This window comes from Tubulanus polymorphus, chromosome 1, assembly GCF_964204645.1.
Source record: "Tubulanus polymorphus chromosome 1, tnTubPoly1.2, whole genome shotgun sequence".
NCBI lineage: Eukaryota > Metazoa > Nemertea > Palaeonemertea > Tubulaniformes > Tubulanidae > Tubulanus > Tubulanus polymorphus.
Genome location: NC_134025.1, coordinates 1,619,362 through 1,639,798, shown reverse-complemented (window position 1 = coordinate 1,639,798; position 20,437 = coordinate 1,619,362). Strand labels below are relative to the sequence as shown.

The window sequence follows — 20,437 nt, the reverse complement described above, 5'->3', positions numbered from 1 at the left end:
TTCCTCGTTACCTAAAATCAGTTTATTTTTAGGGATTTACTTTTTGATTTTATGAATGAAGCCTACTCAATTAGAGTGAGAGAGAGACCAAGCGAAGCGTTTCACGAGTCTATCGTCAATTCATCGATTTGCGGGAAAAGAAATAACGTACATGATGCTATATTTATCCGGTTTTGTGTCATCATGAGGGCGGAGACAGTAATAGACAGCAGACACTGGCTCTACAGAACACATCGCGCGTGTAGTACTGCGTCGTCCCGGAATACGCCAATGATCTACGTCATGGTGACGTCACGGGGTATCCCTCTCACTGGTGTTTTACGTTAAATGGAGAATTCTCGCATCATTTTATGATGCGATGGAGTTTTATCAATGAAGTCACCTGTAGATGCTAATTTTGGCTCGGTGACGCCGGTACGGACTATAATATTAATCCACAACCGGAGCCCTTCATTATTTGAATTTTTCATGTCACGGAAACAACTTCTCGGAGAAATCCTAATGCAGACTGCTCTGTTGAATACTTTGCAAACGGATTATTTCCATTGTCGGACAAACAAGTCTAACTTGTTTTACGGTATTTCATCAACGCTGGATTACTCCGAACAAAGTAAGTTCAAGATACAAAATATGCAACTTAATATTTAATGTATAAATAAGTTACAGATTTTGAAAGAATTTTCCAATAAGTTTAGTCGATCATTTACTTTGTCGAGGTTTGCAGTTGTTCAGTAGTTTATATATCACGCTTTGCAAGGTTTTTGTCTTATATAATCTCATGTGCGCACGTTCTCTAACCTCAAGCTACTTATACTTATCAGAAAATAAAACAAAAAAATATATTTTCTTCAGAAGCAAATTGTAATTGACAAGAAAAACAAGTTTAAGTAGAATGGGTTCCCCGTTATAATCAGACTCGCGCATCATTTACGCCAATTATAGTATTATAATTTCTGTACGAGATAAATCCATGAGTTTCGAGTTATTGCTGTGAGTCTCTACTGTTAGCCGTGTGAGACGCCGTTGCTATAGAAACTGTAAAAAGATTCTGGTGTGCTCACGGTACAAGGTCAGCGATGAACCCGAACATCGTTTGAGGCCAAATTCGGGAAACAAGAATATAATATGTTTCGCGGGATTAATGCAGAGTTGTGTTTAGCGGAATAAATCGCGAAAAAGTTGATTAGAGACTGAGTCTGATGTCTGAGGTTAATAAAAATGGTCGGAAGGTTATCATCGCTATTTCATCCGAGTCGAAATTATTCATAAACTGTATATAATGCATTTTTCGAATGCGATCTTGTTATTTCGGATTTAGAGAAAGTCTGGATATAGTGATCGGAATGCCGGACGTAAAGAAACCGAAATATTTCACGATATTGAACTACATGAGAGTGTCAGAGATAAACCTACTCACATATTTTATCTGAAAGAATAATCAGACCAAAGGCAATTGCACTCGCGATTCGTATCACTTTAGCGAAAATCATTCCGACATCCGGGTTTGATTTAAGACGAATTATTTTCAGTAACGCCTGGAAACAATCAACCAATATATAATATATAAAACAACTAGTGATTTGAATGTGCGGTTGTTCTCGGGTCACAGACCATCGCGAAGTGTCAGATTATTTACGACTGTCGAACTGCGATTATCGTTAAATTCAAAAGATAATTTCTTTTTTGAAGCTTGATAACCGGGTCCAGACTCTTTATGAGATTAGAGGTCGTATTTTGTCTTGTTCTAGTTGTTTGTGTTGTTTTTGACTTCCCACGCTCCTGCGTGTTACGTATTTACACTCTGTAATTATCACTAATAGTCAAATGAACGAGAATTATTTTTACTCGATATAATACAACACTAGTGAAATGTAAAGACACATTTCTTCATGAGCTTCGCGAATTCGTAATTCAATCGCTTGACGGACAAATAGTCGCTTCTTGGTGGTAAGTTATTTTGTATATTATTGCGATTGCATCAACAGCTGATAGTTAACAAACTATATATTGATAGATCAAGAATATATATTCTAATTAACGAAAAAATTTTTTTTTTTTATCATACGTGTTTTTCCTAATTTTTGAAGAGACCCAGTTCCACAGTTGTCACAGTTTGACTCATTGAAAATGAACTAATTTTTAATTTAGAGTCAACTCATACTCACAGCAGTGAAACTCGATGCAGATACGTCTATAAGGTTTATTAACTATCTATTAGTATAATGCATCATTATGGAATATATATTCTAATTTACGAATTGAAATCTTTGGCACATTTCCTAATTCATGACGATATATAATTCAGTAGATATGTCTATAGGGTTTATAAACGACTGATGTGTTCCACCGCCTGGAATTACGCTCAGATATTTCACTGTGGTTGTTATCATCTACACAGACTCACCCCCGATCAGTGAGCGTCATCGTGTGAGACGATGTTGCTATTTTAGTAACTCTGAAAGGCTTGATCGATTGTTCTTCGCGGAATAAATCTCATCCAGGTCTCTCTGATCAAAATGTCGCCGAACGTAATAAACGGATGGATGGTAAACCTACTTCCAAGAATCTATTCTCAATATAAAGTATAAAAAGCGACCGCCACTCCCAGGTTTTTTTCGAAAATCACTTGAATTAACATTTCGTATGTGAACATTTTACAGACGTGTTAAAATTGATGATTTTTTTTTGTACGTGTATTTATAGTATTACTGCTCGAAATAGGGGTTCATTTTCTTATTTCAGAAAAAAGTATTCACTATTACATAACTGGGGCTTCTTAATGTTTCTAACAGTGAATATCAAATTCAAACTGAACTCCTCATCTGATATCTGTTACTACGGCTCAGTGGTCTATGGTACATTTACTAATTGATGTGAATTTCTGCAATATTTTGCGTGATTTTTTGGTCAGGTTCAGCCTTCGATGGGGTATATGTACCCTCAAAATTAGAAAACAAGTCTGATCTATTAATAAATGGAATATACATGTAGTTGTAGCAGTGCTTAGTACAAACGCTTTCGATGCTGTGGGAGGTCCTAGGTTCGATCCTTGCAAGGACTATACTTAGCGTTAGGACCACTTCGAACATTTTGATGTTCATGTTTGGGCTAGAAGATGAATCAGTGGATAACGTCGCTTTCTATGTTAGACTGCCTTTTTGAGACTTGCTTTGCTTTGTTCCCGTGTATGTCTTTCCATCGCCGAAAACGCGAATTAAATCACATTTGAAAGGGTTTCTGGTGGATTTAGCATGTTCAGTTAGATAGACTTTATATATCACACGTCACAATTCATGATTTTCTTTTAAACAAATCACTCAAGCATTTTAGCTGTGGATGCCTCATTCTGTATTGTCGCTGGAACGACAGTATTTTGCGAAAGCAATGAAAATAACGTGAATATACTAAAAATATAATCTATTTTTACGAACTTCATCAATTTGGTATTCATTCATTTAACCCAAAGCATACGACACCTCATTTAGGAGATATTTATCATAGAACCATATTCTTCTAAATCCTGGTTTCATGACGTTGGCCTTCATATTTCTTATAAAATGCATGATATGATATGATGGTTTTTTTGTTCAAAATGAAACAACTATTGAGTTTTTATAGGTTTTAAAGGAAGGTTTTACGTTGCTGTAGTATCAGCGCCTGATGTAGTAGGCGGATAAAGGTAATGTCACTTCTTTCTCCGTGAGATACTGCAAGGATTCTTCTCCGTTCTTCCTATGTAACGTGAAACATTAATACAGCAAAGAATAAACACGAGACGCTTCTTGCAAAGCGGCTCCCAGTTGTAGTAAAATTACTATCTGAAAAATCGTACGTCGGTCCGATTTCTCGAATGATACGCACGCGTGGCGATCTCTGTCTAAAATAAACAACAACTAGACGGATCAACTTGCTGGAAATACTATTGAAAAATAAAAATAAACCAAGCCAATAGGTCATGATGACTGATTTCCGTGAAATAACGTTTTACGATTTCCTAGCACTCATGTAAACATTGATATCGTCGTAGTTTGTAACCTAGATATTTCTAGCGTGTACCGGTAGGCCTACGTACTCGTTCGCACCAGTGAACCACTATATTTTCGATTTAAAAAAAGAAAAGGGCGTTTTATTTATATCGTAACCTCGCTTTATATTCTAACCGTACGAATACTGCAACTACTGCTTCATCCGTAGTGCTGGAAATTTCTAAAAATAAAAAAATCGCCAATACGTCAGGCGAGCAGTAACGCCTCACTATCATTCACGAGCGGTTTCCCTGCGCGTCTAAATCGGTAAGCAATTTCCTACAGTTTGTCGCCGATTCTGCGACTAAAAATAGACGTTGCCTGATTGAAAAACGTACGTAACTCTAGATCGATCGAAAAATCGGTAAATTATGCGAATATTTTTGGTCGAAGATTGGCAGCAAAACGCCCGCGCAGCGATACCCCGAGTGTGACGTCGTAACGATCGTTACGGAAAAAATACCGACCAATGGACACCGCCGATACATATTTCAACCACTGACAGCCGTCGTCGCTGAATTCAAATTGCGAGGAATGTAAACTGCAGATCGTGACGTACACGCTGAAGTATGACGTCAAAGATAGTGTTCACCGGGACCCGTTTTGCGATGATATAGAAATATATAGGTACGATGCACGAAAATTCGCAAAGATTCGAATTGTTCGGTGAGGAGAGAGTAGTGTGGTGGTCCAAACATTTTTGTGCTAATATCGGAGTGACATAACACTGGATGAGAAGGAGAGGTGTTTAGAACACCCGGGTCTTATCTCAGACGAGGATATATTTTCACCTCTACCTGGTAAGTGTAAACTATGCGTGGGTGCATGCACATTATGAATTAAACCGCGAAATTCATAAATACATTAAATCATTGGCTTCATTCTAGTTGCCTACATCATCTTTCATTATATTATTATACGAGTAATACTGCATTTCATATTCTGTGACTGCTGCTGCTGTTGCTGCTGTTGTTGCTGCTATACTAGCTCTACTGGTTCGGTGTCTATCTACTGATTATATCGTAGTGCTCTCACATTCTGCACTAACGTGTCTCTGGAGTTGAGCTCTTTGATTTTCGTTTCGAGAATTTCAGCTATTTGTAAATCTATTTCAAAAACTTGCAACTGCAAATCACCGAAAAGCTATTTAGCCATCTGGACTTACATAAAAATCCACAGATTTGCAATGTGAAAAAAATCAAATGGAAAATGCACTAATTTTTAGATGAAAGAAATAGCATTTTAGACATATACTTAGTTGTTTATTAACATCCCTGTTAAAGCAGAATGTTCACATTGAACGCTTTATCGATATGACACTTTTCCGGTCAAATCCTGTTACATTATCTGAATAATGTAAGTAGCCAATATTCAGTCTTTACTATTTCCACTGTTGAAAACATTAAAAAAACGAAGCTATGCGTTAACGCAGCTTACAAGAGCTATTTTAAACTCTCAATAGTCGAGTGGTTATTTTTTCTTTTTTTCACAAAACTTAAGCCGCTATACAGAAAAAGGCACGAAGCCAAAACTATATGTCTGGTAGGGCGCATTTCGCGGAAAAATACACTGGTCTACATAATGTTGAAAAGCTCGTCCTGGGGAAGCACAAGAATGACTTTGATAAGTGACTGTTTGACGTCTTTTTCGGACATAATAGACTAGAAAGCTCGTGACACTATATACGTACATGTATGTAGGCCATCGTTTTCTATATCAAAATGAATTAGTTTTTTTTTCTCAAGTGGGAATTCGAGTACAAATAATGACGTACAAGCACGAGACCCCTGAATAGATCTAATCTACATTTTTAGTAAAGCTTAGAACTCACGTTAGACGTAATGAAATAGAATTATGTTTACGAATGCGTACAGAATTGCTAAAACAGGGAAGTTGATTTAGTCAACATTCGAAGCGAATCCTTTTGGCGAACATTCTGAAAACCCAATACTTTGTTTCTTTACCTTAATGCGTGTTATCGGATCGGGTTTTGCTATTGCGGCTAATCAGGGGGTCAATAGCACATATTGCGTCAAACGTGAGTAAAAAGATTGGATTGGTTGCTCGCTTATTTTATAAATGCAAGGTCACGATATGCCTGGCAATAGCTCATCTGATCATCGCATCTAGTGACAAGTGACGTTAACGCCGCTATACCAGTATCAACGGGTATACACAGAACGCTGAAACCACTCGCTGTGACGTTGCAGCGTCAACTAACGCATTCGATGGCCAAATACGTCATTCCTGCCAAATTGAATTGAATTTTATTAATAGAAATAAGCGAGGGTTTGCGCGCATGTTTATCAATAAATTAAGTAATATTTCCGGGGAAATTAGCGTTCATCTGATTCATTAGTAGATCATCAGAAAAAAATACACAGAATTATGATTTGTATCGAGTATTTCCAACATATCATGAATCAAGTGTTATCGAAAGTCTGAATAATTCTTTAATAATTGTGTGCTAAACATCGAATTGATAACCGTTGAATTGATAGGAGTATCACCATGTATAGTCTTTATTCTAGAAATTTCTTGAATAAATGATGATATATTATATTGATAACTATGCGGTATTCCCATCCAAACGAGGAAAGAGGGGCAGCTAACGATGGACAGTCGTTAAACTCTTCATTCTGCGGTATCTTTTTGTATCACGTTAGTTCACAGAAATTCCGCTAGGTGACCGTATGGTGCTGCCACCGAGTACGCGCTCTTTAAACGGAAATTGGTTTCGATGAATTCGAAAGTTATTTACAGCCATTTTCAGTTAGAAAATCAATATTGACGTTTTACAGAGCAGGGCACCAAAAACTGCACGACTGCGAGACTTGGCCAAAAATTGCATAATTTTAACTATATTGTCGATTCTTAGTAAAGAAACATAAGAATAAAAGCATTTTCTCCATCATTCAGCACATCCAGATGATACATAATGAAGACTACATGTTTCTAATCGGTAGAATATAAATATTCAGACATGTGTAAAGAATAGCCAGGAGATACGTGTTGTAATCTCTGATCAAGTCAAACGTCATAAATCGCCCAAAGCTCTCATACAGTGTTACTATTTTAAAAACTTTTCTTATAAAGTTTCGTTGAAATTATTGATGATCAATGTGAATGCGGAATTTCGAACTTGATGAAAATAAATCATATCATACCAGCTGGGGCTGGTGAAACTAGTGGATCAAGTTATTGACATGCTATTAAATATCAATACAGACGTAAGTTCTTTATGTAAAAAATTATATTATCGTTAAAATACGCAACTCGCGTTGAGAATCAGTTCAAGGTCATTGAATATCCAGTATTCAGGGTATGAAGAACAGTGAACGACCCTGTCAGATCTGCGGGAGGCGTTTATTTATAGCTAAAGAATATGGGAACAAAATAACAATTTCCATTTGAGCAGAAGAATTATTGCTTTAGATATTCCAAATAGTCATTTTCTTTTTCACATTCATGAAATGATAATTCCATTTTCTTACATCTAACTCTGTATATATTGATATAAATCACTGCGCTTTATATGAAATAGCATCAAAATCGTTAAGATACAGTTAACATTGATGTATTTAGTAGATATAAGATAAGAACACTTCAAGTGTTCTTCTACAAAGGTAAGATTAAGCATCAATAGATGGGCATCCCTGATATTTTTCAAGGATAGCATTCCAAAAATGAAACCAAGATATTTTTAGTCTGATTTACTTATTCCAAAGTTGCAATTAGGTCGCGCCTAGTTAGCATATACAGCGCTGTAACCTTGAAGATAGATAGATTGACGTTCGATCGTCTGGTGCTTCGACGACTGACAGTGGCCCCGTCATTACTAGTATCTGATAAACAAAATCTATAAATAACAATCTGCCCACTTTATTCTGTTCTGTAAATAACATCAACGGTTTATAAATAACCGTTATATTCAAGTCCCAAAGTGCTTATTAATACGTATGAATCAATATGGAATAACGTAGTATTTGATATTTATAGCTCGCATATTATGACAGTGGAAATTCTGTATAGTATGGTGTAAAATGTCAGCTACATTGGCCGAAAATCAAACCCTCAGGGAACTTCTGAAATTGAGCGCTCCAGCTATTTTTAGGTTTCAAAAATTGATTCTATATCTTTTTTATTTTTTCCGGAATTTCCTCGATGCAACAATTTTCAATCTCGACTCTCAAAACAACACCGAGTCGTCACATATCATACGTGTCAAAATCATCATCAATGTCTATTTAATCACTAGAAATATCACGTTAAATGTGTTTTCTGCAAAAACATTTCTGTTACATCTCTTGATCTTTCAGTCCAGTAGCAAAATTCGTTTCCGGTAACGAGGAGTCAAAAATACGACGCGCTGTATCTCGGAATTACGAGCGCAATATGCAAATTGGATTAGAAATCCCGAAAACTTAAAAATACGCATCGATTTTGCTCTGGGAATCTTGAATAAACCCATTTTGAGTGTAGGGGTCGTATTGCGGAAAAGAAATTTGCATATGAATAATGGGACTTTAGCTGGAATTATTAAAAAGAGTTTCATAGGAAACGTCATGCGCTCGTCAGGAAATGTAATATGATTTTAACTTAAAATCCTTGACCTAGTCTATATAAACGGGGTAGAAATTATTTCAGGACTGGTTCTTTATTTTAGACGGCGATAGCTTACTGTTCCCGGTGCGAGTTGCCGTGAGAAATACTGTAGCTACGCAATCAATAGAAAGCTCTGGTGTTGCTATAAATAGCTCTTTATTACGTACAACCGAGCTGATGCGAGGAGTTCCCTCGCACGAGTTCCCGACAATGACGTCAGAACTGGTTTACGCACTTGCAGTGATATTATTGATGTCGCATGGTATAAATTATTTTCGTTGGATGGCATCGCGTCAGTGAGCTATAAATGCTTACAAGCGCGTGTGAATTCTACTAGTTACAGACATTAAATATGATTTGAGTTGGTTTCCCCATTCATTCGTTCACTAGAAACATTGATGCGTGGATGGAACCAACGATGTTTTAACGGACAATTACTTAAGTGCATATTCTAACAAGCTATTGATAGTTTACTCGATAATAGACCTGGACCACGTTGATTTTGTGGTGAGTACATAATCTTCTTCTTTGTATTTTTCCAAGATGCAAACATCTGATAATGCATATGTTAAAATACTTGCACATTATCTCGATGATATATGATTTGTCTCGGGTTAATAAGATACTTGAATTGAATTAAACTATCAATGCTGCATTCTCAAATGCGATGTTTAATTTTTGATTTAAACCGTTTGGAGATTGAAAACAAAACAGTTTTTTGCAGTTCACTTGGACTGTTATTAATTTATTTTTATATATATCAATTGAGTGACGCAAGCATGTTTGATTATCGTTCATGTTTACACATAGTTTTTTGATTTCTAAGTCAATTCATATTGAATCAACGTATAACAGCAAGTATATCACAACTAATGTGTATTTCCAGCTGCAAAACATCGTCAGTTGTTTTTTTGCTAATCGAAAATCAAGTTACACGATTGAAAATTCTCAATTCTTTTTCGTAAAGACCTAAATTTATCAGTAGATTCGCGAGTAGAAGATTATGTTGCATTCGACAACGATATTAATCAGAATCTGAGCGCATGTTATAGAACGAAATTTTCATTTTCATAGAATTAATTTTCAGTTCTTAGATTTTATTAATGCACTTAAGATATACATGTATATGTATTACGTCGGTCCAATGTGATTTCCGCCAATGAAGCGTGCGATGATATCATTTAGGGGGAAGTTGAATGTTTTCATTTTTGCTTCTATCGAATTTTACAAATGGATTCAATTGATCTGTTTCTATAACTAAGAACGTTATATCTAAAATCAATGCGTTATGTGAGTGCAAAATAGTCTGTATTTTATTTATATTTTTAAATGAACTCCGGTGAATTGCCGGATGCGTTGTTTACGTCAAGATGCTCAAACTCCACCCGCCGCGGGTCACTTACATTTAGGTCGTTTGCTGACCGCTCTTAATCGTGTATTTAATTACCTTATCCTAATAACGTACCTGTAAAAACATGAGTAAGCAATTACACCGTCTAGCCAAACTTTCTCACATCTGGTCAGTCAGTTGGTTAGTCACTGGTCACTGCATCTGTTCGCAATACTGTATCGACTCAGACGCGTCATATACGGCCAGTCTCAAAATTATGCTAATTTCTAACATCTCTGCAAGTATAGAAAACCCGGCCTACCTATCCGTTTACACGATATAAACAACTTTAGATGAGAATCTACTGAGATCAATCATAATCTTATTCGTTGCGTTGATCTCTTGTTCATCGGAAAACACTGGATTTTCGATCTAGTTGTCTTTGAATTTCGAAAATTTAAAGTGTTATATAATATCACTATAAAGTTGGTGTAAGTTGAGGTGATGCGCGAAATCAATGTATCACAGAAGGAGTCAGTAACATTTAAACGCCTTCCGGCAAATATATCATTTTTACCTATAAAAAGCGTCATTAGAACCTACATGTTGTAATTATGAACACGACTCTTCTGCAATCATGATCCTACCAGAAATCCGTCGATAAATACATGAGAAGTATTATTGATTTAATTTCAAACGGTTTTATTATATTCTGTATCTAATAGTTGATTATTTGTGTGTGTGTATGCATGCATGAGTATTCTTGTGTCTATGATCGTTTTTAGTTGATTATGATGTGATTTGTTGTATTCTATTTGTTTACCTGTTTACAGTTCAAGCTCCACACAATGAGAGTCATGACGTCACACTTACTGTGGCTAGGTAAACCGAGTGAACCGCATGATTTTTCACCTTGGTCTCTAACACAGTTTCTAGGCTACTATCAGTAGATACCGTGTTTTCGCTTAATCCGACATAATCGACTAAATTTATCTGGAATTTGGCCGTCACGACTAACTAAACTACAGCGTCGAGGTATTTTTCGCTTTTGATCAATAATAGTACCTTTAGTTTATTAGCCGAATTCGGAATAGTTTTTGTGGCTACTGATTTTGTCTCAATTTCGGGACTTTGCATTTGATAGAATCGTAACGTAGAAAAATACTAACCCAATAAAACCGCGCAGCGCCACCTGGGTAGTGGTATGTGGGGGGGGGGAATCCTCTAAAATAGGAAGCGTCTTGAGCCCCATTTTAGTCCAGTATAGTTACTTCCATTCCCCTTTGTATAAGATCTCATTTTCTTGTATATGCTTTTTTTTGAACGAGCTCATGTTTAAGGAATAGATATTTATTTCACAGTTATTTCACACCGTTTCTAGTTTCCACCTCCACTGACCTGCTGTATGGGATTAGAGTCTTAGCTTTCATACAGCGGTTACCCGAGCTTTGAAAATTGGCACCGAAACCGTCTCATATTTAACTGTATTGGGTTTTCTTAGACAATAATACAAAATGTGTTGCAAGGTTTTCGACACAATGGAACTGTAAGAAACTAAAACGCGTACACGGTTCCGGTAACCGTAACGGCTGTATCGCATATATATTTGCTGCTCTGTGATTTGATTTCGTTAGTAAATGAATATATTCCACATGTGGAAATGATGAATTCGAAAATCTTTCATTACAACAACAGGGAACAATATAATCCCATTAGTCGAGTAACTGCCCCCCCACCCCCACCCCCACTCGATATACCCCGGGAGAAAAATACCCTGTAGTTTTCGTCATCTTGGTTGTGACGTCATCGTTGAGACTATGACATTCTTATTGGTGACGTCATTAATAATCCTGAAGCGCCAGTTTTGATATGAGATGTTGGTATTTCTAGTTGGTCCGCAGAAGTGGTCAGTTAGTCAAAAGACCAGTTCATTCATTACATGGATATATTCTCTTATTATTGCGATGTGTTCAGTATTCTGTTTTGGGATAATTTTCCAATGAGTAAAAGAAGAAAGATAAGTCGTAAGTAATAATCGTGATATTTCTGCTGTCGTTTTTAGCTCAAACAAAAACGCGATAATTTCTAAGTAGTTATTTTACTACAATATTGAACATAATGAACTTAATGGTCCTTGATTCTAAATATGACACATGTTCTCAATTTGCTGTCACTTCTAATAATTGATACCAGAAGCTACTTTACACTACTTCAAATTATAATTGGTTGATGCGAGCATATTTCACAAGTATGTTTGGTACTACAATTTCACCAGATGTTTCTAAATGATTAGCTAAGGAGGGAGTACTTTCCTATTTTACGTATTAATTGGTATAAAAAGTACGTGTATTTTCGTTGGCATGCGAATCAATTTATCTAAGCCTATTTTTTAGAGTCTTTATGTCACAATTACATCATTAAAATCCTAGATATTGAAATTTTGAATGCACGAGATGCGATTAAGTCCTCGTTGATTTTCAAAAGTGTTTTAAGGGTAGGTTATTATGTTTTATATATGCGGTTAAAATATAAAGAAAATCAACGCGCAACGCGCACTGTTACCGTAAATAAGTGTTTGTTATAATTTATAAATGGTTTAAAGTTGTCAACAGGATACGGTCGTGACGTCATATACACAGCGTTATACGTTACTACGATCAGATGAATTAAACTATGACGTCTTAACGTTGATGCTGAGCCGTTGTTAGTTTCATTCACAGTTTCGCCGATTTTACGTAGGAGTTCGACATATGAGATGTAACGGTGTCACAAAATTCCAGTAGCTATTGCGTGAATGTACGAGCGTTGACGAACTATTCTTGCGACTGGATGCGATATATATTTGTGCGAGCATTGTTCCGAGTTTATCACAACGTTTCGAACGATGAAACTCGTCGACACAGATTTTGCTCTTTCGCTAGTAGTAAATATATTTCTTAGCGTTTTGAATTTTATAGGAAATTCGAATGTTTTTGAAACCGAATGATCTCGGTAAGCAGGAATAACGGTGGAACTGACTGATATATCTAAACCGAAAGTTTGATGAATTGAATCTCAAACTTTCGATGATTCGTATATTCATTGACGACTTAATTCTAGTCTAAATATTTTCGTTTATCTTCTCTTTTCAGCCGTTTCGCCAGATATTCCTCAATCACCTTCATCTTTGAGTACGACTAGTTCTGAATACGTGACGAAATCGGTATCTCACACACCAATACCTACTACTACTGCTAGTCAACAAGATATGCTTGTCCTGCAATCACCGGTAAGACACTTGTTTTTGAAATATGAAATTCCACAATAAGCAGTTTTAAAGAGTCCGAATGTTTCCTTGAGTTAGTAGTTTGTTTAGACTTGATCCAAATAGTCATCTTCAGGACTTAACTTTACAACAAGAACTGGGCGTAACAGCAATGGTCACGACACCCGAGCTATTTCAATCTTCAATCTTAAGCCATCATATCAATTCTTGTTCGATATAGTTTGAATTCTTCCTTTTCGATATTATTTCAAGATAGTGTTCTTAAGGTTAATTAATGTAGAATAATCACTAGTATGATTGATATAACTTTAGTCGCTATTCAGTTACGATCAAACGTCTTCGGTGGCATGAAGTTTGTTATTTCTGTTGTCTGATACTAAATAGTTTACGATGTTATTTTGACTTTTTGCAGCCGGGGTTTGACAGTGATCCGACTAGTGTATTAGATCGGTTTAGTTTACCGTCGTCTGGGCAGGCAAGTTTGTTTAACCCGATGATATCAGATGTGGCCGGTTTTGATTATCCCATGCAACCGTTTCCGTCGGAATCCGCGTATGCAAATGAACCAGTAGACGTATTCTCTCAGAACTACGAACTTTCCAGTTACTCGGACGTCCCGACGTCTTTGCCAAGTTTTCACGATACCTACAGTCAAGGAAATTACGCGTTTCCAACCGACACCAAAGGAACACTTTTTGATTTAAGTGCGGAGGATCTTTCTGGCGCTACTAGCAATAGCGGTAACCAGGAAAAGTGTCCGTCGATGACCATGCATTATCAAGGTCATTATCACACTTTCCAGGAGGAATCGTTTAAACAATCGGCTTTCGAAGATTTTCCGAAGCTCCCTACTAGCGGTGCCAGTACCAGCAGAAGTCAGGCTTTCCAACCCGCTACTTTCGCTCCCGCCGAACAAAAAGAATTTCTAAGCAACTTTCAGTCCAGTTCGATGTTTACGGAACAAAATTTCCCCGGATTTCAAACTGGTTTCTTTCAAGGAGCTAAAACTCCGGATACGAGCTACGCGTCTGGTTTAGTGCAGACATCTCAGGCTAGTACTGCGCCGTATAGACGTACTGACCTGTCAGTCCCAACCCGTCAACAGCAATACCGCCGTCGGCCGTCACTCAACATCGGGAGCCCAATGTCATCATCGGAATCCAGGTACTTTTTATTATTATTTAAGTCCAGATTTTTCAGAATCGACAGAAAGGACGTTTTACGAATTTCTATTATTTTTTGTTTCGTTATTTTAGTATGGAAATGCAGAAATACCAAATTCAATCGCCAACCACGCCATCCACCCCATCATCAACACGCTCATCCCCGGGAACTCACGAACAAGTTCCCGTTAAAGAGAATCAACTTTGTGCCGTTTGTGGAGATAACGCAGCCTGTCAACACTACGGCGTTCGTACCTGCGAGGGTTGCAAAGGATTCTTCAAAAGAACAGTTCAGAAAGGCTCCAAATATGTTTGTCTCGGCGACAAAAATTGTCCGGTCGATAAACGACGCCGAAATAGATGTCAATTCTGCCGTTTCCAAAAGTGTTTAACAGTTGGAATGGTGAAAGAAGGTAAACTTTACATTTTACCCATTAATGAAACACTCTTATAGTATCAAAATACCCCGCTAAAAAGAAATTGAACAGCCCAGAAGTTTTCATTGAGCTAATGATTTATTTCATCGTTTTGACTACTTTTTTACTGAATTGTTGGCTGTTCTTTATTAAAATTAGTTCATTTTCGATGTTTTAACTTTCGGACCGATAACCGTGGAACTTATGATGTCTGTAGCCGAAATGTCGAAATAGATCCCAAAGAAACATTTCAGGCTCTGTTTTCTTTCTTAGCGCGGGATTTTGTATTAACTTAACTTTTTACATGTGGTTCATGTACCAACAAGCCAAAGTAAAAAACTATCTTTATTTTAGTGGTGCGTACTGACAGTTTGAAAGGAAGAAGGGGCCGTCTGCCGTCAAAACCAAAAAGTCCACAGGAATCACCTCCGTCTCCACCGATCAGTCTTATTACAGCTCTAGTGCGAGCTCACGTCGATACATCACCAGACATTCCTAATCACGATTTCACTCGGGTAAATAATATATCCGTTTTTTTAGTTTCTGTTTAGTGTTTTATCTACGTCACATCGCGCAGCATTAGATCCGTTCTTCTCAGAAATATGATACCCGAACAATCGATTATAAACAGTTGAATGAGTTATTATTCGAGTTAATATTGCGTGTGCTTTTTTCAGTTTAAGACACCGACCGGGGAATCGAGCCCCACTTCCAATTCTGACGTCATCAAACAATTCTATGACATCTTGATCTCGTCGCTCGACGTCATACGTGGCTGGGCGGATCGTATTCCCGGATTCACAGATCTCTGCAAAGAAGATCAAGAATTACTTTTCAATTCAGCCTCATTGGAGTTATTCACGCTGAGACTGGCTTACAGGTACATGACTGTTACGAGTGTCATATTTGTCTTCGCTCGTCATCGATTATAAATTCAAAGATAGATAATATTCTGGCCGTCATCGTTCTTACAGAGTTCAGCCGAATGAGGATAAACTGGTGTTTGATAATGGCGTAGTGTTGCATCGGTTGCAGTGTCTAAGAGGATTTGGGGACTGGATAAATACGATAGTTGATTTTGGAATGAGTTTACAGAGAATGCCGATGGATATATCGTCGCTGGCTTGTATGCTGGCATTGACTATGGTGACAGGTACGGTTTCTTTCCACATCTGAAATACACGTAGACCCATTGCAAATATCTACCTCATATTTCATTTCCTTTCATTGGAGTTGTGCTAATGCCCTTAAATTAAAGAAATTTATGTGCACAAAGTCTAAGAAACTATTTATTACCATTTTGAATTTTTGAGGGAAGCCACCCTTGTATGAAACGTTATTTCATGATAATTATGCAAGTTTGTTATAATTAAACTAAAGAACAAAATTTGAACAATATAATACGTGATTTATATGACAGATCCCGGAAATTCGTAAATCCCCTACGCCATATTGCTCAGTCACGACTCGAGTCCAATAGCGGCCTCTGATCATAAGGCTGGTCTTGAGTTGTTAGATTGGCTATCCGAACTTTGACTTAGACTGTGCAACTGGCCCCAAAATTAGCTTTTTTTGTTATGTATGGCAAGTTACCAACTGGCGTTCGAACAAACTATGACGTCACGTGCATTGGGGGGTCTATGACTTTTGTCGTAATGATGCTTTTTCGCCCACTTATCATTTCCACGTGTTTATCTTTATCTTACAGAGCGACACGGATTAAAAGAACCAAAGAAAGTGGAAGATTTACAAATGAAAATCATCGACACTTTACGGGATCATTGCACGTACAACAGCGATGCACAAAAAATTCCAAATTTCTTCTCGCGCATAATCGGCAAAATTCCAGAGCTGCGCACTTTAAGTCGCGAAGGACTTCAAAGATTGTTTTACCTTAAACTAGAAGACATTACCGAAACTCCAGAAATCATCGAAAAGATATTTCTAACCAGTCAACTGCCATTTTGAGATAATAATACGCGCGTATAACAGCCATTACAGTCATCAACATTAAGAACAATTCTCATCCATTTTATTTCGTATAAAATAAAACGCTCATGACTCATTGATTTGGACGTTGTTCGTTTAAAGAAAAGATGTTATTTATGAATAGAAATGTGTTTTTTGCGTATAACGAGAATCATAATGATAGCACTGCGCGTCGTTCCCTCCGATATATCTAAACATTATAGTCAAATCAACACCGCCATATTATATATACGTATCGTAAACCGAATATCTGAATGGATAACTCCGAAACGTTCACACGACTACGTGGGTCGTGAACTATGATGTTATTTACTCGCGTGCCAGGGATCGGAATCCAATCTAAATCGATGTTTATTTCAAAGATAATTCGTCGCTATTGTTTTTTCTTCAATTTCCCGGTCACTGTTAGAATATTGCTCACTGTACGTATCGTTCATGATGTTGTTATATTATCGCTATATTGATTATGGTCATAACTGATGTTATCAACGTGAAATTAACGATTATATATTGTTATCGATAATAATAATAATGTTTGTAAATTAACATTTATTTATACATATATATATATATATTTTGTGTGTGTGTAAATAATACTGCTGTAAATACTTATGATTTGAATTCAAACTTCCAGAATCAATGACGGAACGTTCTATGAATGTGTAACTGCTGAAATATTTTAACATCAGTCCCGAACCCGATTTCTAACACAAATTAAGGATTTTTCATAAACACTTCAGGATTTTTTCTAAAAAATAGATTTGGTATTACGGAATATGAAAAGTCTACTAGACCTAGTCGGTGAAATTTAATGAACAGAAGCGATAGAATCAATCGGATATTTTTCCGAAATATTGACCTCTGATTGTGAATATTGCGTAAGAAAGTTCGCGATTGTTTTCGGTCAATGTAAGATTCATTATGAATGATAGAATGTAGATAACGAGGTTCAATACAATAATGATACTGATAATTGTCGTTTTCAAACTAACATGCGCACAATTAGAAATCAATTCAAACATGTAGCATTTAAAACAGTTCACGAATTAAAAGATGAGTTTTGATTATGTGAAATCAGTTGATTGTAAATCACGCGAATGTAACCTATCGTAATACAAGGCAATACTTTTATCATAGATTATTTGATAGATTCATTCGTAATTTGTAAAGTTTGTTCTCTAGATATGAGCCTGTGACGATCGATTATTTATCTTGCTGTTTCTGACGGATCAGTAAACCATTGAAAACCTATAACTGAATTTAGATTTATTTCGAAGGTACCGATGTTTTTAAATACGCAGTGGGTGAAAACCCGTTGAGAATTTAGTCCGATATTCCTGTTGTTTAAAGGTGTTTCAGTAATTGATTTCTATATCGTAGATTTGTATTGGAAAGTCTCTATTATGTAGTGATGAATATTGAAAAACTACAGTGCTATATCCACTGCCAAAATATTGTTTATCCAAGCCGTTCGTTTAGTGTTTAAGATGAAACGGTTTGTATGATATATCCCGCTTTTCCAAATGTAGAAATATGTAACCGTGACAGTCATGCATTATCAGTGCGGCGCTTTTTTGTTAGATTTCAATGTCTTGATGATGGAGATTCAATCGAATGTTCGTGAAATTAGAAATTTTGATTATAATTGCATATACTATAGTTATTTCATCATTTCATTTATACGACGCACGACGTCTCTTGCTGTTTGCATACTGAACATTTTATTTCGTCTTGGAGAAAAAGACTTGATTTTAGATCAATACGTTGTGCCGTATTTGTTTGAAGGAGATTGTGATGATTGTGGTGAATTGTTGATCAAGTCGTTGGATATTTTATGAAAATCGTTTAGATATTGATGGTTCACTGTACGTGTATATGTACGAATATGGGATATTGTGTAAATACATGAGATTTAGATGTCGTATACTTTTAGAATGAACAGTTATAATATGTTTATACTTGCTGAATTCAATATTATGTAATACACAAACGAATGAAGTGTCCAACGTTCCAGATTGAATGACCTACGTTGATCTTCAGTTCACAGTAACAAACATTATATTCGTTACTCTTGAAAATCTGTGTGAGATTTCGAACCCGGTGTGTCGCCACCCGAAAAGGCGGATCGTGGTGACAGAAATGATGCGTTTTATATCATGAAGATTATCGAGATTAGCATGTATTTTGACAGCAGTATCTTCGGTGCTGTTGTTCACTGAAGCGTGTTATGGTCAGGAACGATTGAAAGTTGGATTAAGCGAATGACGAAAGAATTAACTATTTACTATTGCGAAACAATGATCAATACGGTCGTTAAACTGAGGGCAAAAAACTGGGTTGAGTTGATGATAAATGGAGTCATTTAGCAGAGCAATGTTTCTATCCCGTCAGTTTAATGATTGGACCAGGGATGTGCACTATACTTTTCTATGATTAAAACATACGTTGTGGGGGAACTTTTAAAGTTCTCGCCCTACATCGGGATGATTAGAATTGTTGTTATATAATTTCACTCCGATCCAGATGTTTTATTGTTCTCGGAAAATGAACTTCCTCGAGACGTATGAACGTCAACGGGCTCATATTTGATACTGATAAGTAGAATTTAGTCGCGGAAGCAAATTTTCCAATTAGATATAAAAATTGTTGAACTGATTAAAGTACATTGTTCCAGTCGATTGGTTAGTTGTTGTAAAAAGCCTTGGATAGATTATGCTTTAAATGGGCAAATATTACGATTTGTTTATCCAAGTCTTGCCGATGTTGTTGTACATATTAACATGTGTTTTGATAATGTTGTTTCCAATTTGGTCATTTTGCACCCGGCCGGTTTTGTACACTTAGATATAAAATAGATATTATATATGTTTAAGCCAAGCTTAAACCGAGTTAGATGTTTGTGTCTTATGTGATTGAAAATAATTTGTATAAAATACATGACACTATCAATAAATCATTTATTTGTACTTGTTACTTTATTTGACGCTGATAATTTCGTTAGAGGACGGACGGAAATATTGGATCGGAGTCGCAGAAATTCCATGATCATGATTTACTTGATAAGAGAGTGAGATGAAGGAGTGGGGAGTGAGATGGGAGAGAGCACAGGGAGATATGGGGGAGTTAGAGCAAGAGAGATGTGAAGAGGGTAGAGATATGACCAACTAACGAGCAAGATGGAAATAAGGAAAGGGGAATGACAGCGGCGAGGACGAGAAGAGGGAGAGATAGGGAGTGGAAGCGGAGAAGGAATAGTATGAATTTCTCTTACAACACCTTGCAACAAGCGTTTCCCATTATTGCGGAGTTCCATAAGAGTTTGATAAACTGATATCATTTTATGATTCACAACTTGCATCGTGATTTACAAGTGTCTGTGAAGTTTGTGTATTTTCATGCCGGTCATTTCAAAATCAATGCCACCTTTTATGTATTCTCAAAAATGACGATGCCGTAATGTGTAAAATGTTTCGCCTGTGGCTTAAGACATTTTTCAAGGAGAAAACTCTGGACGCGTAAACTCTTCAGCCGGAAGCAACAGGAAACGCCCAAAAAGTTGTGGAAACGCCTTAAATTAACCGAATGCAATTTGAACTGTTTCGTGCCGGTAGGCGTGCCACAAAACTTCTTTGACAACGACATCA

General features: G+C 36.7%; 1 protein-coding gene across 5 annotated transcripts; it reads left to right on the top strand.

Moving 5' to 3' along the window:
* Window positions 1-475: 475 nt before the first annotated feature.
* On the top strand, window positions 476-19,749 carry LOC141900211 (putative nuclear hormone receptor HR38). 5 transcript variants are annotated; one of them, XM_074786998.1, is made up of 8 exons: window positions 476-610; window positions 13,092-13,228; window positions 13,638-14,389; window positions 14,482-14,801; window positions 15,159-15,319; window positions 15,482-15,684; window positions 15,779-15,957; window positions 16,513-19,749. In XM_074786998.1, exons 1-8 carry the CDS (start codon window positions 502-504, stop codon window positions 16,770-16,772), a joined length of 2,121 nt encoding a protein of 706 aa, XP_074643099.1. In that variant the 5' UTR covers window positions 476-501; the 3' UTR covers window positions 16,773-19,749. The 5 variants fall into 5 exon arrangements, with proteins under 5 accessions (XP_074643099.1, XP_074643125.1, XP_074643134.1 ...); XM_074787024.1 differs by lacking the exon at window positions 476-610 and adding an exon at window positions 4,631-4,825; XM_074787033.1 differs by lacking the exon at window positions 476-610 and adding an exon at window positions 8,866-9,137.
* Window positions 19,750-20,437: the final 688 nt, after the last annotated feature.

Bases quoted from the DNA above. Each gene is read 5' to 3' on its own strand.
- LOC141900211 (XM_074786998.1), top strand. From the start codon at position 502: ATGCAGACTGCTCTGTTGAATACTTTGCAAACGGATTATTTCCATTGT. The intron at 14,390-14,481 runs GTACTTTTTATT...TCGTTATTTTAG, and splicing joins ATGTCATCATCGGAATCCAG to TATGGAAATGCAGAAATACC. The intron at 15,685-15,778 runs GTACATGACTGT...TCGTTCTTACAG, and splicing joins ACGCTGAGACTGGCTTACAG to AGTTCAGCCGAATGAGGATA.